This window comes from Rhipicephalus microplus, chromosome 7, assembly GCF_043290135.1.
Source record: "Rhipicephalus microplus isolate Deutch F79 chromosome 7, USDA_Rmic, whole genome shotgun sequence".
NCBI lineage: Eukaryota > Metazoa > Arthropoda > Arachnida > Ixodida > Ixodidae > Rhipicephalus > Rhipicephalus microplus.
Window position 1 is genome coordinate 39,618,401 of NC_134706.1, and position 27,707 is coordinate 39,646,107.

The 27,707-nt window shown below is 44.9% G+C and overlaps 1 protein-coding gene across 2 annotated transcripts in view; it reads right to left on the bottom strand.

Moving 5' to 3' along the window:
• Positions 1-9,225: 9,225 nt before the first annotated feature.
• Positions 9,226-27,707, bottom strand: part of LOC119179386 (uncharacterized) — a 119,514-nt gene continuing 101,032 nt past the window's right edge. For both annotated transcript variants that reach the window (XM_075869074.1, XM_075869073.1), the window contains exons 2-4: positions 22,140-22,334; positions 20,477-20,666; positions 9,226-19,012 (exon numbers count right to left, since the gene is read on the bottom strand). In XM_075869074.1, the coding sequence (XP_075725189.1) occupies positions 18,026-19,012; positions 20,477-20,666; positions 22,140-22,333 (1,371 nt within the window). In that variant the 5' untranslated portion in view covers position 22,334 and the 3' untranslated portion in view covers positions 9,226-18,025. The remainder of the gene's footprint in view (positions 19,013-20,476; positions 20,667-22,139; positions 22,335-27,707) is intronic.

The window sequence follows — 27,707 nt, forward strand, 5'->3', positions numbered from 1 at the left end:
GGCAAACTCCACGCATATTTTGCTGCTGACCCTTAGACAATAGCTGGACTTCGAATGTTTTGTCACGTGGTGTATTACTGCCCTATCGTTTCCTTCAAAGCTGCTCTCCGGAAGCATGTCGCTGCTCTCTCAACGGAATTCACCATTACGTTTTGTTGTTTTCCTCACTCTCGTCCGCCTATTCATATTGTTTGGTCGCGCTTTCAATTGTCGCGTCGTCGCTGAACTCTTCGTGCACGCTCTGGTTGGCCTCGGCACAAAATCGTTCGTGCTCTTGAATGGCGTCTTGTCGAACTTGTCGCTATCACACTCGTCCTCACCAATCTCATTGTTATCATCGTTGTCCGACTCTATGTAAAAAGCAATGATTGAACTGATGCTTGTTGGCAGAAATATTAAGCCCACTTTTCAAATGAGGGGCACTGCAATTATCGAATTACTGAGTTCTCCATTACCTCGTGGGACTAGAAAAAAATGTAGTGTAATAGCACCCGAAGCAATCGTTATTTCGGCAGTTTTTTTAATTTGCTTCGCTGTCGAGAGGGCGCAAATGCAACTTATAAGTGTGGCAGTTTGGGCTAGTCGATATGACATGATGAAAGTTATGGCGCGAGAACAGAACGACGACAAGTATCCTTCTTGTCTGTTTGTCGTCCTTGTCTGTTTGTCGTCGTTCTGTTCTCGCGCTATAACCATTATCGGCGCATACGCGTTGAGCTTCATGGAAGCTCGCCGTGGATGCCAGATTTCTTCGCTGTCTCAAGAATTGTGTACTTGACGGCCTTCGTTATTGAGTGCCTCGACTGAATTAGGACAACCCGATGTAAGCACTCGCCTACAGGTTCTTGGAAAAGACACAAGAGTGGTACTCCAATGCCCTTGCAGTTGAAAAAGATCACGCCCCCCCCCCTCTTTTTTTTGAGGGTGGAATCATTTTCAGCATTCGGAAACATCTATACAATGCGCCCTCTCTAGGCGGCAGGAATGGCATTGCGCCATAACTGATAGGAAATAGACGAAAAAAATTATATATTTTGAAATAAGCTAGTTATCGAAATCAACTCTGGCGGCTATACAGCAGAGAAGTGCTCGAACATTTCAGTGAGATTTCAGTAGTACCCTTCGAAATGTGTGGCTTTCCAAGGCAATTGAACGCATCCTATTGGAAATACATTGGCCCTCATTATTAAATATTAAACGCTCTGGGAAGTCGTCCTGTTTGCAGTACGGCATGGTAACTTTGTCACAATTTTTGAATAAGTCTCTGTTGAATAGAACCGGCATTCGTTTTTTGATAACTACTTTTTTTTCGCCAGATATAATTTTTGTCGCCTATTTCCCACTTAGTTACGGTAGGAGCCGCTGTTGCCGACGCTAGATGGAGCTAAGTGCAAATAGAGGAGGTCACGCTAGAGATGACAGATAAATACAAATGTCTGGGCGTGAGTATAAGCAATGGGACCGAGTACTACCTAAGGGAACACGAAATATACGTGACGATTAAGGGTAACAGGAACGCAGCAGTGATGAAAACTAGGACACCGTGGAATTACAATAGGTATGATGTTCTGAGAGGAATATGGAAGGGGGTCATGGTTGCTGGCCTAACCTTCGGCAATGCGGTCTTGTGCATGGGATCAGAAGCTCAAGCAAGATTAGAAATTAAGCAACGTGGAATAGGTAGCCTTGCCTTAGGAGCTCACGGGAATACACCAAATGAGGGAGTACAAGGTGATATGGCATGGATATCATTTGAGGGCAGAGAAGCTAGCCGCAATATAAAATTTGAGAAGCGATTGAGACTAATGGGAGAGAAGCGCGGGGCTAGGAAGGTTTTCAGCTACTTGTACATGAAGAATGTCGATACAAAACGGAGGAAGCGAACTATAGGATTGACGGGTAACTACACACAAAACAGCAGGGGGCCAAACCATAAAGAATTATCGGTTAAGAAAAAGGTGAAGGAAGCTGAGACCGATATGTGGAGAATTGGCATGATTAAGAATTCTGCACTGGAAATCTATCGAACTTTAAAACAGGAAATTGCCAAGGAAAGGATCTATGATGATACTCAGGGTAGTTCTCTGCTGTTTGAGGCCAAGATTGGAGTATTGCGAACCAAGACATATCGAGCGAAGTACAAAGGGGTAGACACGGTATGCAGTGCGTGTGGAGAGGAGGAAGAAACTGCCAAAAACTTGATAATGTTCTGTGTCACCCTGTAGTTCAGGATGATGGCGCAGAGTTTTCAAAGTACTGGTGTTGAGGAACAGTGAGGGCAGAATATACTTTAAGCGGGTAGAATTAACTAGAAGGAGGTTATCTGAGTGGTGGCTAAAGGTAAGGCACGAGTGAAAATTAAACCCTTCACTGCAAAGCACCAATCCTCAACCTCACTATTTAAAAGAAAAAAAAACGATAAATCTAGTTTTTGGTTCTTTAGTTATTACCGCTTGGTGGCGTTAGCCACCCCCGGATCTAAAGGGTATAGCCATATCAATCCATCCATCTATCCATTCTTCCCGAATCCCGGTCATGACGTGAACGCTAGGGAATTGAGCTAGCGTAACTACCTTCACACCCCCTTCGCAACGTCTTGAAGCTACATTGTCTCTAGGTGTGCCGAATGCGCCGATTAACAACCACGTTCTCACTGTTCTCCCTATAGGGGACCCCTGCTCAGCAGGGCTGTGTTCTGGGGAACGTCCATCACCTTGTTGGCAGTCATCACGAGCCTGTCCGTTATCATCATTCTGCCGACGACAGGTGAGCACGCTGGGTAACTCATGCATCCATGAAAGCGGTCTCTTGCTTTACAAGCCGTAGTCGCTCTTTGCTACGGTCGAATACAACCTATAAGAATAAATGTCAGCGCCGCACAAAACCAGTGCAGTCTCTCCCACAGAGATGTGTTTAGGAAAAAACTGGTGATCGATTTCGAGTACTTGGTACTCTACTATGGGAGGGCACTAGGTCGTCCTGTGAACCTCACACTACCCAGTAGAACAAGAACGTTCAGCTCACACGCTGCATTTAGAAAATGTGGTTAACTATTTAAAGTACTAGGTACTCATGGGAGAGCATAAAAGTCGTCACGGGGGCCGAAAAACCCAAGAGATGTGTGTTTAGGATAATTGGGTAACGATTTAGAGTACAAGGTACTCTACTATGGCAGAGCTTAAAGCCGTCCCGTGGGCCTCAATGTGCAGGACGAAGCACTCAACCATCCACTGTCTTATGTGTGTTTAGAAAAAATTCTTTTTTAGTTAGAGTACTTAGTACTCTACTATGGAAGAGCATGTATTATGTGTGTTTAGAAAAAGTGGTTAACGGTTTAGAGTACTTAGTACTCTACTATGGGAGAGCTGAAAGCTGTCCCGTGGACCTCTTTACCGAGCAGTAAGCTCAATGCATACACACTGCTGAAGAGCCAGCCTACCGATTGCTCTTGTTTATGTGTTTTGAAAAAGAAATTAACAATTTAAATTACTAGGTATTCTACTATGGGAGAGCATATAGCCGTCCCGTGAGCCTCACACTTGAGGTCCCGCTGACAAAAATTTACCCAGACATACACCATTTTCCCAAGGAACAGTGTTTCGTGGCAAGCACTTTTCGAGTGATGCAGATGGTTGAAGTCCCGATGCACGCACTCATTTGTGTCGCTGGTTTTAGGTCTGAAACGCCAACGTCCCGGAGAGTTTCGTCGGGGATTGTGACATGCATGCTCAGTCATACGCAATGTTTAATTTTAGTTATGGAGAACTTTTTGTTGTGTGAGTTGTTGTACTTTCCCAATTAAATTTAAGGCGAGAAAAATACCATCACAACAGAAGACACGGAAAAGAGCACCACATAAAGCTGATTTATTTGCAGGAATACACGTATATATGAGACGTTTTTTTTTTCTATAGACCCAATCCATGTTTGTAAACACAGGTAGGCCAATGTCGTCATTATGGGTAAAATTAGACCGACGTCCACAAGTAACTTTCGCTATAAGCGCTAAGTGCTGTGATGTGCGCCAACAAACAAAGCTAAGTTGTGAGATGCGACTCGCATCCAACCCCGACGCAGTTCGCCGGCATACCGTTTTTTTTTCTCGTTGCTTGACTGAGAACATCACATGCACCGTTGAATTACGGTATAACCATTGAATTAGCTATACCATGCAAATCCAACTAGCCTAACTTTCGATTCTGTTACCATTGAACTAACCCAGCAGAAACTGCGGTAGGCAGAGCGTCTTTTGCCTACCAAGACAGCGCCACCGCATTTTCGTGACGTAATTCCGGTGGAATTTGTCTATATGCAGATACTGAGACAGTAAATTTTCACGGAAGCATAAAATGCATCTAATTTATCTTGCCATTTCGAAACAGTTTGAATCCAAATAGGTCACTTGCTGTATGTAATGCGAACTAAAAAAGGCAGTTTCTACTAATGAGACAAGTGCAGCGAATCTGCCCTATTCAGGCCGAGGCACATTTATTAACCTAATGCTGCGCCAATAGTCGTGACCAAAATAATTAACGTGGTCACATCGCACATGTTTCATTTGTGTCCTAGTTGCTTTGATATCGTGCTTACGTTCCACATTTAGTTCTATAGCGTGAGTCACAACTTACTGAGGGACATGATGTTGTAAGGCAAAATTTGAATATCAAAATTATGAGGCCGGCATTTGTACTTCTGTTGGCTTCTTAGATTTTTTTTATTCCGGATTTTAGCGCTACAGTATAAAGTGAATTTACTCCAAGTTGGTGTACTTGAGATGGTAGACAGTTCTTTTCCTTGTAGAATAAGTGATCCCAAATGGCACGATATAAAACTAGCTGAGAAGAGGAAAGTCTGGAGCACTTATCAAGGCTTTCAATAGGTGCTAAGAACATGGAAACGCTGTTGGCAATCTACAATATAGTGCACCTTTTGCCAAGGACCACAAGCGGGCTTTTGACATTCACTTTTCGTTACTGCGCCTGATACAATTTTCCACTCTCCCATAGTAGAGTATCAATTACTCTAAATCCGTAAACACTTTGTTCTAAACAAGCACGGCTCTCCCATAGTTGAGTAAGTAGTCGTAATCGTATGAACACTTGTTCTAACCACACTCGAGTTGTAGAGCGATGATCGATTAATATGTGGAGTTTAACGTCCCAAAACCACCATATGATTATGAGAGACGCCGTAGTGGAAGGCTCCAGAAATTTTGACCACCTGGGGTTCTTTAACGTAAACCCAAATCTGAGCACACGGGCCTAGAACATGAGTTGTAGAGCGAGCGGTGCCCGTGGGATGAAATACGGCGCCGATGTATGTATAGGAATGATGGGATTTCAATCGGACAACATTGTTATATCGTACATTTAAATAGTTTTAGACTTCTTTTGCCAGTAAATCCAAGTTGTCCAATATCCATAAAAGCGAAATACAATTTTTACTCTTGAATACTCACGACAGTGGCATATATAGCGTTTTGCCTCAGCTTATATTTGAGGATTATCAAAGGAGAGGAACATACTGGCGAAAATTTGTTGGAGCAGGCCTGACCATATTGTCGGTAGCAAAAAAAAAAAAAACTGCATTTTTCTCAGTTCCAGTAAAAGCGCACTTGGCTCTTTCAGAAAAGAAAACCCCGCATATATTCTTCCCAGCGCATCCGCACACAATACGTTAACATTAATGGTAAATGGATAAAATATGCTCTATGGACCTTTTTCTCAATTTTATAGAATACTGCGTGAATGCCACTGACACACATGTCACGTTTCTTGCCAGTACACACCGCTCAAATCAATCTTCGGACATTTTTTCTCTGCTTCTGGCGATTACCCGCGAGTCTGGAAAGCGCAGTCCAGAAGAGCTTGAAGCGCAGTTCATAATATGCCTATGTGAATTCGGGCCTTCTTCATTCCGCCGAAGATTTTATTCATGCATCCTGATCAGCTCATTCCAAAATCTACCGTTTTGCACAATGTACGAACACCCGCATGTAAGGGCGTCTCGTGGATTATTCTTTCGGCACATCTCGTGTGCGATAAACCATGCAGATTTGCATATCCTCTTACATATTACTTCTTCTGTACAAAATAACAAGTCATGCATATTCAGTCGTGACGCATACGTAATTCATGGCGCATTAGAATGGCTCATCCATAACAAGTCTTACGGAGAAGTAGTCGTCGTGGAAACAGCTGAGCCTTAATTTGTTGAAACACTCTGTAAATACCCAATTTAAACGAAAAGGTCTAACGATTGTGTATATTTGTGCTTACAAATAATAGTTTTCGGTTGATGAGATGGTTTATTTTATCGTTCTCTCACAAGGCCATATTTGTTACAGTCAGACGGTTCGATTTGAACACGTGGTGGCCGAATGGGGTGCGTCACGAAATAACGAATTGAGAACAATCATTTCTCTGTGACTTGTGAACGTATGTAATAATGAAAAAAAAAATATGGGACGAAGACAGCCACGTGCGGACTGGCTGCTAGCGAGAGGTCTGCGTGGGCCGTGTCTAGAGATCCCTGGTGTTACAGGGATGTGCCTTTAATACAGGGCGCAGGGCACTGCGCTTAGAACGGACCACCCAACCTGAGCCGCAGCTGAACATTGGGGCCAGCCCGTCCGTTCCGGAGCTCAAACTTTCCCCGCCTTACGAGCAGTCATCGCTTCCGATGGTGGCGCTCTCTTACGACAGACGCAAAGATCCCCACACGCAGCCTCCGAGATGGGCGACTGCAGCGCACCACGGCACAATCCCGGAGGCCGTTCCCAGTCGCTCTGGAGAGTGCGACGAGGAGAAACACGGAGGGAGAAAGGACAACCGACAACTGGCGACGGGCGACGCAAGGGGGCCTTCCTTGCCGCGTTTCAAATACACGATAGCTAGCGCGGCTCTATTACGAAGCGAGGCTTCGGGAAATGCGAATAAATTTGGAAATTCGTATTGATGCAGCGGCGCGCAAACGACGCATTCGCGCGCACGCGAAGAAGGCGCAAGACACAAGTGCTGTATTACAACTGTTCCCTTACTTCACACGCACGAACAGTGCTCCTATTCCACATTTCGGTTGTGTTAGTTTACCATGTGTTGTTGCAGCCGATTGTGAATATGTATTAGGCCGTTTTCTCTGTAGTGACGCAAGCTGATTTCCGGCACGAGCATTTAGTGGTCAATTTTTATCTGCACAAATGACAGTAGTTTGTTTCATACTTTCTGCTGCTGGTTATTGATGTTCTGCTATGGGAGGTGTTTTTTTTCCTTTTCCTCGTTGTGCCAATGGTATGTATCATGATTGATTGATTGATTTGTGGGGTTTAACGTCTCAAAACCACCATATGATTATGAGAGACGCCGTAGTGGAGGGCTCCGGAAATTTCGACCACTTGAGGTTCTTTAACGTGCACCCAAATCTGAGCACATGGGCATACAACATTTCCGCCTCCATAGAAAATGCAGCTGCCGCAGCCGGGATTCGATCCCGCGACCTGCGGGTCAGCAGCCGAGTACCTTAGCCACTAGACCACCGCGGCGGGGCTTGTATCATGCAACACCCTTCCTGTAATGACCCCCAAGCAGGGGGTTCAGAGTATGAAATAAATAAATAAATAAATAAATAAATAAATAATTAAATAAATAAATAAATAAAACGTCCGTTTCACAAGGAAGCATGGCAGAATTTGAGGAGAAGGTGAGGGTTTGAAAGAATGAAAAAACCTCGAAAAGGAACTGTCTCTGTATTCAATGTTTCGAAAAGTCATATCGTAAGGATCGGTTGTTGCCTTGAAGAAGTACAATACTTTTTTTACTTGTTCCCTCCATAGACATCTCTTCTAAAAAAAAGAAAACTTCCACGCCTCGTGTTGGGTAACACGTATACTGACAAATTCTGCGTTTAAGTCAGTTCGTAGTTTTATTTACTCGCGTAGTTTTCAGCAAGTCCAGCCATTGACATATTATAAATTAAAATGAAACATCTAAACGCGTAATATTGCTGCCTCCTGAAATGAGCTTAAAATGAATAATTCGCAGGAAGTGACTCTTGCGGTAAATATCTTCGGATTGGCGTTCAGGCGAGTGTGATTAGCACCGAAGCGAATCATAGCGACGTAGATTACTGTCACCGTTAAAACACCGTCTTCAATATAAGGTCCACTGAACTTTAACGTATGATTTGCTTGGGTTGATTGATTGATTTGTGAAGTTTAACGTCCCAAAACCACCATATGATTATGAGAGACGCCATAGTGGAGGGCTCCGGAAATTTCGACCACCTGGGGTTCTTTAAAATTTGCTTGGGTCAGATGGTTTGTTGTGGGTGGAGTATGTAATATCGATAACAGACAACTATTTTAAACAACCTGTTCCCTGATTCTCCGCACAAGCGCTGAGATATCGAACTTAGCTAGCACCAGCCCCTCTCGAAGCGAAGCGCATTCATATGCAGTAGGTATCAGGACATCCCTTAGATCAACCTTGGAACCTCCCCGGCACCGGCGTTAACTAAAACCTCAAAAATCGAGTGCACTTCTGCACTCGAGGAACTCCGCAGACATCAAGTCGGGGTTTCTTCTAAACACCTCTCTCGCACATTGGTGAGTGAGGGCTTCATCACCTCGACAGTGCTACTGGTGACACATGCATGAATAGAACGACCAAATATTTTAACATGAATCGGTACCATTATACTTTTTCGCTTATTAAACTAGGTTGCGCATGGACCTGGAAACTTCGCTGGCGAAGGGAAGAAGTACGCCAAGCGTGCTCGTGCGAAGAAAATGGGCAGGGGGGGGGGGGGGGGGGCGTGTCTCTTGTCAAGTCACGTGACCAGTATATGGGGACACGTGCATGTAGCGCCACCTCTCACCGGTAGCAGTGGTACAACGGAAAAAAGGAATCCCAGATCCGCTTACTTCAAGCGGAACTGGCAACTGTGCTTGAAACGTAACATCACAGGTTATCAACCATCATTATCATTAAAAGCTGCATAGCCCAACGAAACGCAATATACAATTACGGAACTGAATCAATTGTGTAAGATTACGCGTCAGATTCGGCATCCCCATCACATGACTATGGGGGCGGCCCCCCAACCCCTGACCCCCCCCCCCCCCCCCCCGCTAACGTTTATGAACACACTGAAACTCTTTGAAAAAGGACTTCTCTTCTTTCTCTCGCTAAAACAGTTTAAGGTAGCAGGAAGTAAAACACGTAGTCCTTGTATTTCCTTGACTCTGCAAGAGCATCCTTTATTTCCACGTTTCCAGTAATGCCAACACAGACAAGACAGTAAGGTTTCAATACATACGATGGAAGAAGTTCGAAGTTTTTTTTTAGGTTGTTGAAATGCCGGTGTGTATTTGGTAACATTGTTTCAGTAATAGGTGTATACAAGTGTATGTTCTATATATACGCACTCTACAAAAACATTGTATTATACATGCATACGCGCAGAATAAATTAGTCACTGAATACTAACAAAGAACAGGACGAGATGCAGCGCATTTGCAAGCTGATCATCACCTTAATAAATTAAGACTTAGAGAGTTAAAGAGCTAAAACGGTGGTTGACAAAGAAATATGGTACCATTGCTCATTAGAACACTCACGCATTGTCACAACATGAACACAAAAATCGATAGAAGTACACACACAAATAGGGCAACACGTTTCCCTTTTATATATGTTCGTTCTCTCTCTCAAGGTGGCACGACACACGCGTGTGCCACAAAATGAAAAATTACATCGACTACTCGTCACGAAACTCACCCCCGTATTCTAGAACGCCCCTTCACTAAACGCTCCACCTTCACTTAAGAAAGCCGAGGGAAGTGCCACCTCTAGGCAGGAAAAGTCACTGCATATCAGTGATATGTTGCTATTCTAGAGTAGCGTGGCGTCATTTTCAGCCGAGCAGCGGCGCAGTGCGCAACTCTGTCATGTGAAGGGTGAAAGTCGAGTCGAGGAGCGTTTGTGAATACGGGGGTCAGAGCCGATAAATACGGCTCGAATGACGTACCAAGTACGAAGCGTTCTTTTTTCCAGTCGCGGCTGGATTGAGCTATCCGATTCCGTGCAGGACGTGCCGTGTTCAAACCTTTTTTTGTGCGCGCTCCGTAATCTCGCGGCACAAGAAGTGATGCGCCACTGCGCCACCGTGGAGTTACTGAGCATGCGCCGTCATAACTCGGCCAACGCAATAGCACTGACATTTCTTGGTTTGGTGTGAAGTTCATTATGAACTGGGCCTCCGCCATAATGCTTACATTTCTTGGTTTGGTGTGAAGTTCATTATCAGCAAAAAAAAAACAATACAAAAAAATAAGACAAATAGTTGGGGGACCTTTAGGCTTTGCCTTTAAGAGTTGAAGGTGATAGCGAAATCCGGCCTCTAGTGCACCCTTCAACCGCTAAGTGCATACTTATTCATGTTTTGTTACACACGCACGCACACAAACACGCACACAGCAGATTAGACCAGCGCGCGCTATTATCGCCTAATGGGCTCGTTTTTGTCGTGACACCTGTCGAACAAAATGCGTTAAAGGGGCCCAGGAAACACTTTTTCAAGTAAGCATGGACTGAATTCACTAGAAGAGCTTATTGCCTCACAAATCCAACACCGCGAAAATTTTAAGAATTCGTCCAGAGCGAGTGAAGTTACAAAGGTGTGTCGCATGCTGCAATTGCATTATCTCTTCTCTCGCTCCGACCAAAGCGCTGGAAGCTAAGCAGGAGGTGGGGGCAGGGCCAAGATACTACCACGCCTCGTGACCTTGAGCACTTTTTTCTTCGAATGCGCGGCTTTCTCAGTGTGACCATGGGCGTATGCGTAGACAAGTAGCGGCCTCCCGCGGCTATCTCGGTAACTTGATTTTTCGGTCACAGACGCACAGACAATTTTTCGCTCACAACCAATGGGGCCGACGCTAGTGGAGGGTTTTCTGCGACACTACCTATTTAACGCTGTCGCTTTAATACGAGACAGTCATAGGAGAAGGCCTTAAGATGCAAACTATCGCACGACCACTGCAGTCAGCTACAAGAAAAGGAAAAAAAGTCAGCTCTTTCCAGTGTTATGGCTGTCCATTCCACGTAGAATTCGCGTAATTGCATCATCCAGTAGCATCATCCAGTAGTTTTTAGGACGTCATGCACTTCTCTAATGTTACAGGGGGTTGAAATTCAAATAGACGCAAACGCTTAATGCCACCAGTTATAGGTACGAAAGTTGAACATCCTGCTTAACCTTTATAGCAAGGTATACCCACACCTCGTGACACCACACTGTAAATACTGCTCACCATCGGCCACCCTCATACACATGGCATAGACGAGCCCACAGTACGCTGACGCTTCTCACACAAAAGATACATGGGAGTCCCTTCGGCATATCTCTGACTCGGCCCAGCAACGCCGGGTAATCTCACGCGCATTGCATGGACGACGCGGTGTCCCAAAGGATCCCCGCTAACCTCCTCTGAGCAGCGTTACCGACATCTCGGCCGGTCCCCTCTTTTGGGAGTAATAAAGTTTTCATCATTATCTGCTCAACCTCGCCATGAATTCTAGTATCACTCTTTAGTTAAACGCAGCGGTTTAGGTAGTAACCTTTAACTCCCGAGCTTCGTGCGTCACTAAAAGGTTTCTACTTTCCCGCCGTTATGACAAATTGTATGATAAGACCCATGCGAGTGAAGTCACGAATTCAACTACAGTTATCTTAGAGATTGCTATATCGAGTTTCTCACAATAAAAAAAAACTTGATATAGACATTGCTGTTAAAGGGAAAGAAAGAATTGTCGAGTAGACTGGTGGAAGCTAGGGTCACATTAATACTATCGGTTATTTTAAGGTGATAACATTAGATATCTCGTCTCGCAGAAATTCTGGTGCATGTGTCGACGTCGGCGTCGTTGATTGTGAGCGAATAAATCGGCGTCGTCCATGCGTAAAAATGCGACGTGAACGCAAATGCCACAAACCACGCCACTGTTTGAGTCTGATGAAAACCATATAATAATGCCATGCCGAGCATGGAGTATTTTAAACACACATAATTCGTGGCAGAAGCGTATAATGTTAGCAGGCGTGAAAACACGTGAATTGCGCAGCGAGAGGGTGACTGACTGGCCCACCCTGTACAGTGTTTTCGAGCTTAATGAATTATCAGCAGTGATAGCATCGGTTAATTGTTCAGGTGCGCGCGTTCCCTTACAGACGCCCAGTGGGTACATAAATAATTCTCAAAGATAAATAATTACGCAGAAGTGGGCACCTAATTGTCACTTATACTCGCAGTACGCATTCTAGAATAATTTGTAACTGCCAATTTTGCGTTCACATACGCGTACCTTTCCTTGCGGCATGATTCAGCTGTCCACCGAGAATTAAAAAGAGGCTGGCAAATGAAAACGCGACGCAAGTAGGCCCTGATTTCGCTGTCACGTTCCACTTTTGAAATCGAAGCTCAAGCATCCTCCATGTGGAACTTGTGATGTCATGTTTCGTAAGTTTCTTTTTTTTATGCGAGACCATCAAGAATTTTATATAGTTGTAGAAACATCCTGAAGGTCCATCGATAGACTTAACGCCGACGTCATTTGAGATCTATCATATTGGGAACCTTAACGTGCTGGCGACGATGTTAACGTGCTGGCGACGATCCAGCCACTATGTCGTGCTATCTTATTTTGTTCGGAAATGACACGAAAAACTTGTACGATGCATACGCGTCACCTTGAAAAATGGAACGCAAGGGCGTGTTTAGGCCTACGACGCAAAATTAGATCCTTTACTCCGATGCGATCCAAGCAGTACCACTTAGTTCTCCTGCTGTTAAAAACTCTTTTCGAACTGGCCAATAAATCAGTCAGTAGAATGTATCACAATTATGCAGAAAACACGAAAGTTTTGAAAGATTCGAACCGAAGTCAATAACAGAGGAATGGTAAATCCATAGTGGGACAGCCACAGCCCCAACGGATAAAGTTGTGTTTACCTTGCGCTTAAATCTGCGTCGAGTAGTTGGGCCCAAGACAGCCGTGAGTTTTCGATTCTTAGTTCGTTACGTGCAGCGTTGGCGCCATCTGTTGCGACAAGCGCGCAGCAGGGGTAGTGGTTAGAATGAAGAGGAAAAAAGGCACCTAATTTCTGTCTGCAGCGGCATTCGTCACAGAAGCAGAACATGCGTGGCTTTGTACGCGAAAGGCGAGTGCGTGGTTCACAAAGGCAGCGGATGTAACCAGTGTTGATTGCGGGCGTATTTCGCCATTCCCGCGACAGATGGCGCCAGTGCCGTTTTCACTGAGAAGGAGATCGATTTTTGCCGATGTTCAGCACAGCCGCACACTTGCGATACGGTTCATGCCACACAAAGGTCATGAAAGTTCACCGTGAACGATTTTTTCACCCTTCTCGGATAAAAGGATGTTTGCCTGTGAGCAAACCAAAATCGCTCCAGTTTGGGGGTCTTTATAACGTTGAAGTATTGGAAGATCCTCCATTATGAAGGGTGCTTCCTTTCTGCCCGACAGTTACCAGTCTATCACACAGTTACCCTTACTATCAATGTTTTAATGAAAGTTTTTTTTTTTCTGCTGAATGCTGAACTATGTAGGAATATATGAAGCGTGAGGGCATATGATAGCCTAATGCGCATGTTCTCAAAGTACAAGAGGCATTGGACTTTCATAATCGAAGTGCGAAAAAAATTGGACTTGCATAAAAACAGATTGTTTCTCTTAACCAGCAGTGCGTGCGCTAGTATTCTATAGCAGTCTCTGAAGTAAATGACGCAAGTTTTATGCTAGGGGAAAACAAACAAAGCTGTCTATAACGTGCTTGCAGAACTGGGACCGTAACATGTAAAGCCCCTTATCTGATTACAATCCTGTACGCCCGTACACAGAGTACATATTATATGTATACCTTACATTAAATGCCCTGCAGATTAATGCACACTCGGATGTGCAACTTCGCTCCAACTCAGATATTCCCGCAGTACACATTGCATGTCTACGCTATTAGTAATATGCGTATAATATATACAGTCATTGCACTCGGTGCAAAAAACAGAATCGCCAGGCCATATCGTATGTAAATTGACCTCTTCGGCAACCACTGCTACAATTTATCGACACGGGGTGGCCTGACTGAAAACACATACTTAGTTATGGAGAAAACAATTATTTGTGCGCAGATGCGTCGGCTACCCCCAAGATTGGCATACATAACTGTCAAGACATGGTACAAATTATCGTGCTGGGGTCCTGTATACGCTGGAGCAGCTTTAGTTTACCAATGCAGAGGGGTCAGAGGGAAACCTACAATTTCAAAAGTGCAAAAAAAAAGTTCAATGCAGCGCGACTGCTGCACCTTCAACGGACATAAAAAAAGTACCAAATGACATTTGAACCCTACATGAGCTTCACTTACAAAATATGCAACAACAAATGTGAAACTTTTTTTTTTCTTATCAACAGAACGCGTTCCTAGGTGATATTAAAAGACAGGCCCGTACAGAATTCATTTGTTTCTGTGATTACAAAATCTGAAAACTGAGGCGTGGCCTAATATTTGAAACGAACCCAACTATGTTTTCGATTTTAGATTTATGAATCGATAAGACATAAGGAGGACGCTAATAACAAATTTAACTGTGCAATATCATTAACAATAATAACTTAGGTATTTGCGTGCCGAAACCATGGTATGATTACGTGTCACGCCGTAGTTGAGGTCTCCGGAAATTTTACCTGTCGGTTATTTTTCAGCGTTCACTGACATTGCACATTACAGGGTCATGCGTAATTTTGTCGCCATCGAAATACAAACGCCACCTTTTATTCCAACGCAGTATGTTATTTGCCCGCATGGTCTCTTCAACTTCGAAAAGAGACGGCCGCATGGGTCGAATGCGACCGGATCTATGCGTGTCGTGGGAGGGTTGCGATAAGGCAATTGAAGTAAAGGGACAGAAAAGGGATGAAAGGAAACAGCTATTAGAGACATCAACTTCGGGATTTGTAAATGATACGAGTGCTGGTGACCACCGTTAGTGTGAATAGAAAATGACGGCAAGTTTAGATATTAGTACTATTATTTTATAAAGTCTTTAAATAGATTACAGGCGTTAAGCTATGTGACGTGCAGACTGTTTGAAAACAATAGAAGACTGTTTCGCCAGGCCATATCATACGCAAATTGACCTCTTTCTCGACCATCGCTGCCGCTAAATCTATAGATCATTCCTATGCAGATTTCTAATGGGCCCTTGCCTACGCAGACGTCGATTGACAACTTACGAAAGGACTAAACCTTCTTGCTCTCTCTTCATGCCTAATGACATACACACATGCATCGCAACTGCGCATGCGGAGAGCTGCCCAGTGAAACTACTCATACGCTCAGAAACTCCAAGTACTTACATCTGTCCAGCACTATCTATCTACAGAAATGTTCTCACTTTCACGACATTCAGTTACATTTCCTTGCGAGTCACTCGAAGGGAAGCGAAACTTCACGTGTGACGTCACTTGCGAGAACCAATTGTCGTGGTTGTGCGCACGCAGTCTATGTATAGAACACGCCTTTCGAAAGACGGGGGTGCCCACACTGTACACTGTGCACAACTATGTAGATGCAACTCATGCTCTGTCGCAGTTAAATGCAGCAGTCGCCAGGACTTCGGTCTCCGAATAGGAGCCGCCTCCGGACGTGACGCAATAACCTGTGCAGCGGCGAGACGTGGCGGAACGCTGCCCCACGAGCCTCGTCTGTGCCCCACTTTACGTGACGTCATCTGTGGGAAGAAGGCCTCAGCGCTGTCACCGCGTTCGAAAGCCGAATCGCATAGTCCGCTCTCCTCGTTTCTGCGAACGCACACGATTGGCGATGTGGGCGGTTTGGGTCTTCTAGAAGGCGACGTCATGTGACGTAAAGCGAAGGCCTGTCGTGAGGGCTTGATTGGGAGCGCCATCTACCTGTATCAGAGCAGGTATTTTTGGCAGTTTGGACTCTGCGATAACAGGGTGCGCGCGCATGTCTCGTACGACGATTATAGAGTGAGCAATAGACATGGAAGTCAATGGATCATACAGGACACGTGTGGTAAGGGCGAAGCCCCAAGTAATCTCTGTTCTACTGCTATCGTATCTTGATTACAACCAGAGAGCAATAGAACTTCCACCCTGACAGGCTGCATGTTTCCTTCGGAAATTGTGATATTTTCACATCTTTAACGTACATATCTGGCCTCTAAGCGACACCATGCCTTACAACATTGAGAAATATTACGTACAGTTTTCGAAAACTGGACCGGAAGCAGCGCTCAACCACTAAGGTAGCAGTCATCGCGTTTAGAAGGCTTTGGCTGATTGATTTGACTGACTTTTTGCCTCAGAATATTAGCTCCATGCAGCAAGCAAAACACACATTAGCGCGAGTCATTAACCCAAAACAATTATTTCCGAGCACGTAAGCCAACTTCCCCACATCTGATTCTTCCAGAGAACTGGGCGAAACTTGGTGGTAGCGACTTCTTACACGAGGTCGCCGTGGGCCTTCGATAAACGTACGCAGTCGAAATTGCTAGGTATAAAGAATGTAGGATAACACACATTGCACACACCTACTGCGTGGGAGGGGGGATTGCACAGTATATAAAGTCGAATAGAGAGAGGACATTCAAACACACCACAAAGAAACACAATGACGCAGCTGTACTCTAATTACACACACAGTATAGACACATACACACATGCTCCTAACAATGTTTTGTGCAGTTAAAGAAACTGGACATTCATGTTAACTATCAGTCAAGTGCAACCTGAGGATAGAGCAGCAGCTGGAAAGCAAGGCAAATGCTAAGTATGCTGGTAAAAAGAAGTGATTTCACTTTTATCTATTATCTACTGCCTCCAGCCAGCAAATATAAGGGAGTACCAGTGAAGTTATTATTTATGAAGGCCAGAAAAAGAAGGGCATGAGTTTAAATCAATTTTTCATCAAAGGGGTTCATACGGAAGACTAAAGCCGGTTAAAGGAAGGAAACCAGGAGTGGTGTCATGGCCAAACGATGGGTATTGAGTTAAGAGAACAGCCTCGATTGTGCTGTAGCAGGTGACGTTAAGGAGGCCTGTTTGCAACTTGATGTGTTGCCGGAAATTGAGTTTTTAATGCTCTTATGAATGTTGCTAAAAGAGAAACAGAAATTGGGGAGTGCGCGCAAGAACTTCCATAGAATCATGCAAGCTTTTTAGAAGTCGCAAGTGAACACAACACATTGGCAGCTGTAACACAAATTAATCGGGCTTTCTTGCATTGTCTCTTAATATATCAAAATATGACACCCTGAATCAACTATAAGCAAATACAGCAATAAAGGTCTGACAAAAAACACAGCTGCTTTTCTCAAATGTATGACGTATGATGCCTTTTGTATCGTTAGCTGCTACCGTATAAGTTTCTTGATTTGCAGGTGCACCGAGTGGTGATTATATCCTGGTTCTTCTCAATGGGTATTTATCACCGGCCTGTTTCATGCACGGTAAATTGTAATTAAGCTTCAGCTCATCTTTTGGTAATCAACCTCTTACAGACGAGCCGGATCTGTGGTTTAGCTTCCTTCCACGAACCGGCCATTCGCAAATACTAAACGGAACATGATGGAAGTGAGACAAGAAGTGCTGGAGCATGTTTGGCTTATCAGGAGAGACCATTTGTATAGAGGCCGTCGCACGACACAACAATAGTACATACGGAGCAAGAACTTTCGCACCTGCTGCTTCTTCCCGTTTCAGCTCTGGCCACAAGCCGTCGGTTCGCCAGAAGCTGGATGAGTTCCGGGTCTCTTAAAATTTATCCCCGACGAAGACGTCACACCACTCGGAAGTATAAATTAGAAGGAAAATTACTACAATGTCCACGGATTTTGACAAGAGACTACCGTGTACCGGTGGCCTTTGTGAGCCGGCACAACTGTTATGCACTCCTATAGCAAGATTGGACACTATGACTAGTATCCGGGCACCACGTCCATCTCGGCATAAGTCTCCAACTCGAGGGCAGCTGCTTCAAGGGCCGCCTTGCAGTCCGCCCATGGCTGCTGCTGGGCGACGGTCACGGACGAAGTCGGATCTCCGAAAACCAGCTCGCCCGGAATGGTCACGTGGTGGTCTACCACGCAGGCGTCATCAGTGTCAGCACCGCCATACAGCATCTCGAAAGTCTGAACCGCATTCGACGAAGAGCAGGCGGCCGTGGAAGGCGTCGCCGCGGACGCAACCGGAAGGCACAGTGATGCCGACTCGGCGGCTCCCCCGGCACCACTGCCCGGGCCGAAACACGTCCACCAGTCCGGACTCGAGGCCGATGGCACCGAGCCGCTGACGGAGACAACACCATCGGAGACTCCGCTACCGCTGCCAAAGAGGTCTTCCTCAAGTTGCAAGGCCGCCGCTGCAGCGGCGTCCTCGGCGCTTCGGTATCGATCCAGTTGCTGCTCCAAGTCCAAGTCACTCTCGCTGAGAATCCAAGACAGATCGTTCTTGAGCGAGTCCCCCAGGTCACCGCACACGTCGTCCAGGTGAGGCTCAGACGCTCCCGCTACAACGCCCGTGGAGTCCATGATCACGACGGCAGCCGGATCTACACGCTCCACTATGACGGCAGGTCCACTGTGTGACTCGAGCGCCGAGACCCCACTCAGGGCTGGCGGAGTCGTGGACGACGTTGCCGCCTGCTTGTTCTTAACTCCGCCTCCGCGGTCTCTCCGGTTCCTCTTGGAGCTGCTGCTGGCACCACTTCCTGTAGCAGGCACCGTGGCGGTGCCTGGTGCTCCCGGGTGTCGCTGAGCGGGTCGTCGCTTCTTGAAGACACCGTCGACCAGGGAATCTGCGTATACTGGGTCCAGTTTCCAGAAGCCGCCCTTGCCCGGTTCGTCCTTGCTCCGGGGGACCTTGATGAAGCACTTGTTGAGAGACAGGTTGTGGCGGATCGAGTTCTGCGCAGTGTGCAGGAGAAAGTGGGGGTGCCTTTTTCGATAAATTTTTCGTTCTAGTACGGTGCATTACTGTGTGGAATTCCCCTGAGGAGTGTATTATACATGGGACTCCGTGTTCTCAGCATAATACGAAAAAGAAAACGATAAGCACTCGTCGGACAATTTTCACAATTCAAATTTATCCAATGAACTCAGATTTTCAAAAGAGCCTTTTTCTACGTTCAAACAGTGTTTTCAAAGCTGAAACTCATCCATTCAACGGAATGAAAATTCATCAGTGGCAGCATCGTTGTGAAGTATACTTTCGTGTCTTAAAACTAGCTTTTAGGGTTGTGACACTGATAAACGTAGTTCTGTATTCAACTATTTGTGCCTGTGTGAATATGTGTTTGTGCTTTGAAACCTTCGAGACACCTCAGTTTCATTTAGTTTGCATGTTTTCGTCTTCAGTGCAATTTCATCTAAGATTTTGTAGTATTCACAGTAATGATATTAATAGGTCCTGTTTTTTCGCTGAAATGGGAAAGACAAGTACCTTGCCTAACTCATGCACCCCTAAAGTACACTATGACAATTTCGCAGCAGTGCAGCAACGTAGTGCAGTGTTACAGCAGTGCAGTGCAGCCTTATTAACAGGTGAAGTAAAGAGCATGTGAAAGAAAGACAGAATGCAAAAACAGGATTATGAGCAACAATGCAACGCATTTTTATTGGAAGTAAACCTAATAAGAGCATGTTTGAGAACATAAAATGCAGAATTAAACCCACGAATTTCAGTGAATTGGGTAGCTACGAGAAATAAAGTCCGATAAACACCGAGTTTCCTCCCAAATATATAAACTACGAGAAACTTTCTCCGGATGTCAAGAAAAATAAACTCCGAAGACACAGTGTCTTACTTGTACTAAAAAAGTGGTCGTTATCTACTTACGTATTTTTACGGTGGATGGCCGACTCATAGAGGTGGGGAACAGCATGCACACTAAAATGGGGGATAACATTCTTTACCAATGGCCAAAGCAGAGGTTTAATTTGGAGCGCACACTACCTGCCATCCCAACTCGATCACACACATTGTAACATAAATTGAGACCTCTAAGGCTTCTCTTACAAACGTCATCTATATGACCTGCCCTAACTCTTCAGAGAGCTCCGCTTTGTTCCGTCCCTCTCAATTGGTCTACTTCACTCCTATAACACACGTTTCGTCGGTGGCCCTAAAGCACGTGGTAACAGTGTTAACTATATATCAAAGACGCCCAAGATTAACGACGACATTGTAGTAGGCAAATAGGCCTTTAAGCATGCAATGTCGTACATATATATAATTGTGCAGCAGTAAGTTTCCTCGGCGTCACAGTTTTTTTTATTACACTTCTTTCGTAATCTTCAGTTCTGATGTTGGTTTCTTATGTGTAATTTCACCCACTCCCACAAATAATCGATCAGTTTTTGTGCACTCACCTGCCAACTGGGATCGGCGTTGCGGTAGTAAAGGAAGTTCTCGCGTATCCACTTGTAGATGGAGCTGAGCGTCATCTTGTTCTTGTTGGCCTTCATGGCCATGCAAATGAGCGTCGCGTACGAGTACGGAGGCTTGCTCGAAGCCTGGTTCTTGTAGTCGGGCTCCTCGGCCGCCACAGCCGCCGCGCACCTGCGCATGTGCCACAAAACAAATGTGTGTGAACACCGGCCAACTAAAAAGGTAAGTGTGGAGATTGTTGACGTCCGCCGACTGAGAATGGTCACGCGCACTATTTCGCCTATACGTCCCTGCTTCCTGGCGTCCTGGCCAAGAATAGAAGCTCCCGGAAGACGTTATCCTGAGCTTAATTGATCAGGTGTTTCAATTTAAGCCCGGCCAGGGAGACACGATTATTGCTCGAGTACTGCGCTTCTTCCACGTGCCTTCACCCACTAAAGGATCGTAAGACGAGCAGTGACACTTACAGTGCGAAAGCCTACGTCACAGGTGTCAAAAACGCGGACCGCGGGCCTCATATGGCCCGGCTTGTCAATCACTTTCTCATTCTCACACTCTTTCGTTAACTTAAGAATATACCTGAGCTATACAGATGTCACAGCACTTTTCTTTTTCCTTGGGCACCCAGCGCGGGATCCTCGCGTTCAAAAATCACCGTTGGACAGAAACTCTATGCTTCAAGTTCGGAGTACAGATTTCGGTCATTCTGGTGGTCAGCATCAACCAGTTTCTCGAATACTGACGCGAAATTACCTTCAGAAATGGCTCACAAACGTGATATGGGAAGAGGTCTTCGTCCAAATGGTAACGTTTGATGAGATTTTCTTCAAACTCCCCCGTTACAGTTCCAATCTTTTTAATTGCCCCGTCTCTCACTCCATGGAGACTATGCTCAAACCTCACTAGGACAAAGTTGCACCTAGTTCCGATCTTCTTGATTGTCCCGGCTCTTGCTGCAAAATACGCTTAAACCTCATTATAACAGTTGCACCTTACACAAAAATATTCGAAAATTTGTTATAAAGGTATGTTCCTAACACAATAGCTATTGGAAGACTGTCCTTAAGTTACTTCGTTATAACCAATATTTCATAACATATTGGTTCGTTATATTGAGTTTTGAGTTATGAAATTTTTTTTTTACTGCCGCCTGTCAGCTCACATGACTGATATGCCTGGCCTGCGCGTTTTCAAATCAGGGACGCCATACACAGCACTAGCTGCGTTCCTCTATAGACCCTTTCACTGTTTATGAGCACAGCCACTTGATGGCATCCGCTTTCGTCTACTGATGTGCCGTAAGAGCATCGGTGAGCAAGAAGAGCTTTACAAAATAGCCCGCTCATTTTTTACATTTTCATTCCCTTATTTGGCAAAATATATTCAAATAAATGTTTTATTGAGCTACACATAAATGATAGTAGATTTTTTCGCACATTAGGCACGTTCCTTTTATCTGAAAAAGTAAAGAGAAGCTTTCCCTACTCTTGAAAAAACTACTTGAGAACGTGCTTTCAGTTTCGAAGCTAGCTGGCAAATGAGGTGACCGGAAGTTATTGGGGTACAACACTTGCAATATTGCAACCGTCTATGTCCGAGGTATTGAAGAAGAGACTGGCATACGTGAAAATGTGCTCTGCTCACCTGGATACGGCGCTGTGGGCGGTCGCGGTTCCGTGCAGCGCGGTCTTTGCGGCCAAGCACCCCGATCCGCAACTGGGAGGGCTCGCGGGCGGCGTCGGCGGTGTCGGGGCTCCGATGCGGGTCATGATGTTGAGGTTCTGCAGCCAGTGGAGGCTGGTCAGGGCGTCGTCCACGTTACCGTCGGCAGCGGCCATGCTGCGTGGAAAGAGAGACGGTCACGAGAAATTCGTGAACACCGCGTATCGCTCGAGTACCCGTTTCGACAAGCACGCAATCGATTTTCTTTTTCATTCTACAGTCACTCGACATGCTTTCTGTTTCAATTTTTCGATGGAGGTGAAAATATTGTAGGCCCATGTGCTCAGATTTGGGTGCACGTTAAAGGAATCTCCAGTTGGTCAAAATTTCCGGAACCCTCCACTACGGCGTCTCTCATAGTCGTATGGTGGTTTTGGGACGTTTAACCCCTCATATCAATCTATCTTTTTTATTTCGTTCAGAAAGGAAGCGTTGGGCTTGTTATATACATACGGAATTTTGTTTTGGCTCTATTTTATTCAATCAACGATAACTTAGGCATTGATGTCGCTTTTGGGAAGTGTTGTACACGTTCCTTTGAAACAGGAACAAAAGCTCGTTCCTCGTTCCTGTCCGATTTTGGAAGTAGTTGCCGTTTCAAATTCAATAAATGCCAGAGGAACTCGCTACAGTTACATTTAGAAATTTCGAACGTGTTCTTACATTAACGTTACATTTGACGTTTTAGTAAAGGTATAGTGCTCGATAATCCTGAAGTGAAATAAAGTGATAAACTTGAAGCTCACAGCTAACTACCTATACGCATTTAGCATCACTGACAGCAGGTTATGCGTAGCTAAAAGAAATCTAAGTGAACGCTCCCAGACGGACTTAGTTTCAGAGGCGACCGGCCATACTACAATCATGTCAAACAGCAACTTTCATGCTCGTGACTTTCAAGTCCATGTGGAACATCCACTTTGGTCTCCAAAAGTGCAATCAGGATACTGTGCTTCAGAAATTCAACTACAAATTGCCGCGCACACACCAATATAATTAAATTTGTTGCTGAGCAGACCGAATTGAAAGGGGGCAATTATTGGGCGTTTAAAGAGCGCTGCTTAAATATTTCGGTGTGAGTAGAAAGGGATGTCCTGAATACATATTCTCGACTTGGCGAAGTCGTCCCCTCTTCGCAGTCGGCCAACGTAGTTTTCTGTGTTTCTCTCTCCACCTTTCTATCTCCTCTTTCTGCCTTTTCTTTCTCTTGACCTTTCTCTATCGTTGTGTTTATCTATTTTTTCTTCTTCATTAGTAATTCTCCGGCTTTTTTTCTTCCTCTCTATTTCTTCATTTTCAACCCAGATTTCTATTTCCGTTCATTTTAACACGACAGCGTTAAAGAGCTCGTGTCGCAGAAAACTCGCCGCCGGGGTCGGCCCCGTTGGCTGTGAGCGAAAAATTGTCTGTGTATCTGTGGCCAAAAAATGAAGTTACCGAGATAGCCGCGGGAGGCCACTACTTGTCCATGCGTGCGTGCGCGATCCCACTGGAAAAGCCGTATATTCCAGGAAAAAAGTGCTCAAGGTCAGGAGGCGCGGTAGTTTCTTTGCCCTGCCACCCCTCCCTGCTTAGTTTCCAGCGCTTTCGTCGGGACGAGAGAAAAGATAATGCAATTGCAGCATGTGACAAACCTTTGTAACTCCACTCGCACTGAACGGATTCCCAAAATTTTTGCGGCGTTGAAGTCGCAAGGCAATAAGTTCTTCTGGTGAAGTCATTCAATGGTTACTTGAAGAAGTGTTTTAGGACCCCTTTAACGCATTTTGTTCGACAGGTGTCACTACGAAAACGAGCCCATTCGGAGATAATAGCACACGCTGGTTCAATTTACAGTGTGCGTGTTTGTGTGCGTGCGTGTGTATGAAGCAAAACATAAATAATGCAACCTAGCTGTTGAAGGGTGCACTAGGGGCTGGATTTCGCTATCGTGTTCAACTCTTAAAGGCGAAGCTTAAGGGTCCCTCAATTTTTCCTTTTTCTTCTCTCTATCTCCTTTGATCATTCTGCCGTCTATATTTTTTCCTCCACACCCTCAGTACCCCCTTCCCGCCGCTATACTCCGGCTACAGTACAAAGCAGTTTTATGCTGTGCAAGCGTGCGCGCATGTTGCAGATAAACACGCAGATAATAATTTCCTCAACATCCCCTTTCATTATGATAGTCACTCAGCTAAGAGGTATGTACGAGAAAATGAGAAGTAAGCTAGAGTTGCATTTGCATTGGTGAGGTGCTGATCCTAGCCGCCGTTGTAGTGTATGATTGGAAAATGCCGTGATTTGATATATTCACTGATTGTTTAGTGCGTAGATAAATTGTAGATGAATGCTGATGAATTGTAGATTTCAGATGAATGATAAATGTTTAGTGCAATGGGTTCATTGTTGAACCGCGATATGAGTAGAATAAACATATCAGTTCTCTGCAATAAATTGCCTGAAAGTGTCATATTTATAATGAATAAAAATTACGACAGAAAAAAATCTGGATAACCGAATGATTGCGGCGCTCGCTTTCAGATCGTGGATAGTCAGTTTCAAATCTCGCCTCGGCGAGGATTTTTTAGTTCTCTATATCTCCCTATTTCGCTCTCTCTTTACTCGTTCCCTCACCCATAAGCCTTATTGCGTCTTACGCTGGAAAAATCAGCGCACGTGTTCAGGAAACGAAAAACGATGAGAACGAAGAGGGCCTGTGCTGGTTTGCGATGACGATAATTTTCTTTCTGCGACAACTGGCATGGCAGCTATGCTGTAAAAATTCAGCTGTCCCTTCCACACGTGGTCGGCCACGGCGTCGCGCGCTTCTCTGCTCCTTCGGTGGGTGCCTTGAAGTGAAAAGCAGGACACAGCTTAATCACGTGACAGGCTAGCGGTACATTTTCGTGCCTGATGCGGTAGGCCATCCACCCCCTTCTGCATGATTTGCTGCATGTGCGCGCGCCCCTTTTAAATGTCGTGGAACGTTTACAGAAGGAACGCCGTCCCCCATCCGTGCTCTCGCAAACGTAACGAGCAGTTACCGTTACAGTACCACTGATCCTGAATGGAACAATGGCGTTCCTCCGTTCCTCCCAAAAGGAACTAGTTCCTGGAACATCGTTCCTTGGAATGCCGTTTTATACAACACTGCTTCTGAGACACGGCGTGTCGAATGACCTATGGAACATTCTAGCGTGTTCACCAAAGTGATCAGCTCCAGCCATACTCAGCGCATCAATGTAGAGCCTATACAAATGACCTGGCGCGAAGACTCGCTTGCCATGCCGGTGAGACCGGACCGGACGCCAACTACCACTCCGCGGATCATATAGGCCATTTATTCGCGTACAACGTTAGACAAATTATTATTACTTGGGACGTTGGCGATTCCCACTGCCACACGTAAAGTTCAACGGGGATTAGGCAGTTACGCTACGTTTTCTTCAAACTGGCACTCACTCCACTTCGTACTTTCTAAACAAAATTTACCCTGAAAGCGAAATTAAAAAGAAGATTGGGACGCGTGCGATGGCATCATTGGAATCAGGCACATGCTGGCGAGCTGTCCTGCGACTCTTGCCAACACCGAATGAAAATGACTTGACTGGAAGAAGATGGTGCAAAGTGAATCTTATCGAGATCCGCTACGGCCAGTCCAGAAGGTCAACAATGGTTCCACAAGGCTCAGCCTGACGACACCGACGTGGGCGCGGCCCACGTCAATCTGAAAATACCGGGCTTCAGGGCCCTAATAAAGTTTTGTGAATGGATACACACAGACTAAACTGAATGTTGTATTCATTTTATTAGCCATAAACAAGGCTGCTCAAAAGTTTCCAGGCCACTATCCCATGTATTCGCATTCTTATGACAGCCTGACCTAAAGACTTTTTACTCTGCCCCCCCTCTCCCCATACAATGCTCCATCACTGCCACTAGCTGAAACAACTGGCAGAAAAAGGCTGAGTACTCCTACGTTTGCACTGCGCCTGAAGGGTATATTCAAGACAGAGGGAAGCAAGACAAGAAAAAAATATAATAATGCATACACAAAAAACCTGCGTACATGGCTTGCTTGACAGTCTGGCCAGGCCCGATTGATGCCATATGTAAGAGGGCGAGTCAGCGGAAAGAAAGCATGAGAATGAGTGAGGGATTACGTGATTCCAGCTACTAAATGCTGTGGAAAGAACGTCAAGTCTATGCTCCTCTCACTTGTCACGCGAGCTCCGTCTATCACTCATTCGACCGCTTGCTCTAGCAAACTATTCCAAAATTACGAAAACATTCTCTTGTTATTGTCCACATTCTAGTGTTGTTCGTCACGTTTCTAATCGCATTTACGTGTTTATTACTTCTTCTCTTTGCTATTCGCTCACTTTAGCAGACATGACAATACGTGCGCGTGTGCTCCAATAACGCCAACTGTACCACCATGCGAGTTTTAGGCTTAGCGGAAGAGCTGCAACCGACAGTAACCGGCAGAGATAATCGTGTTGTAGATAGTTACTTCTTTTTACTACTAGCACTCACACACCATACCATGGTGGTACTTCGAATAATAACTGCAGTAACTAATTATCGAAGAGAAGCAATACGCGGACAAATATACGACAGAAGCTTTACGTGCTCAGATGGGACGTAGCGTTCACTAATTCACCTTCACGAAAGTCATTTCACTTAAGGATCAGGATAAACAGTGGAATAATAGGTAGAGAGCTTTACTTAGATGTACCAGCCAATAAACTTGCAAAGTGATACGTGTATGAATAACTGAGTCAATGAGTAAATTATATATATAGGCAGATGTAGATTGATAGCATTTAGAGAAAGAGAGAAAGACTAAGAAAGGGTCATAGGAAAGGCAGGGACGTTAACGAAGCTACAGTCGATTTCCTACCTTACAATGAGGAGAAGCATCATATACGAATGAAGGACATAAGGGACAAGTGATACACATCAACAGGTAAACAAACTTTTTTTCGCGCATGCGCATTATTTTCTCCTCAACGACATTATGTCCTTTCATTCTTGTTTCGTCCATTCATTTCTTTTTCAAAAATCTTTTCGTTCTGAATTTATTGTTTTAATACATTCCATCTTTCCTTCGTGTTTAATTTTTCGCTTCTTTTTCTGCATTACATATAACATATCTTTTATCCTTGGTTTTTCTTTCACATTTGCTTGCATCATTCCCTTCATTCCTTTCATTCTCTCAATTCTCCTTCCTTTCTTTTAATACTTTTATTTTATTTTGTTTCCTTGCTTCCTCTATTTTGTACTTTATTGATTTTTTCTGTACTTTCTTTATTTTCTTTTTATTTATTTCTTTTTATGTCCAGTTCTTTCACTTTGTTCTTTTTTCTTTATTGCGATTATTCCTTTCTTAGGCGCCGCTACACTGCACCACCGCCTGCTGCACGCCCGCATTATTCACCGAAAATAAAACAAAAATACAACGCCGCCACTACGCACGCGCAGAAGATGGACCCATCCCCCCCCCCCCCG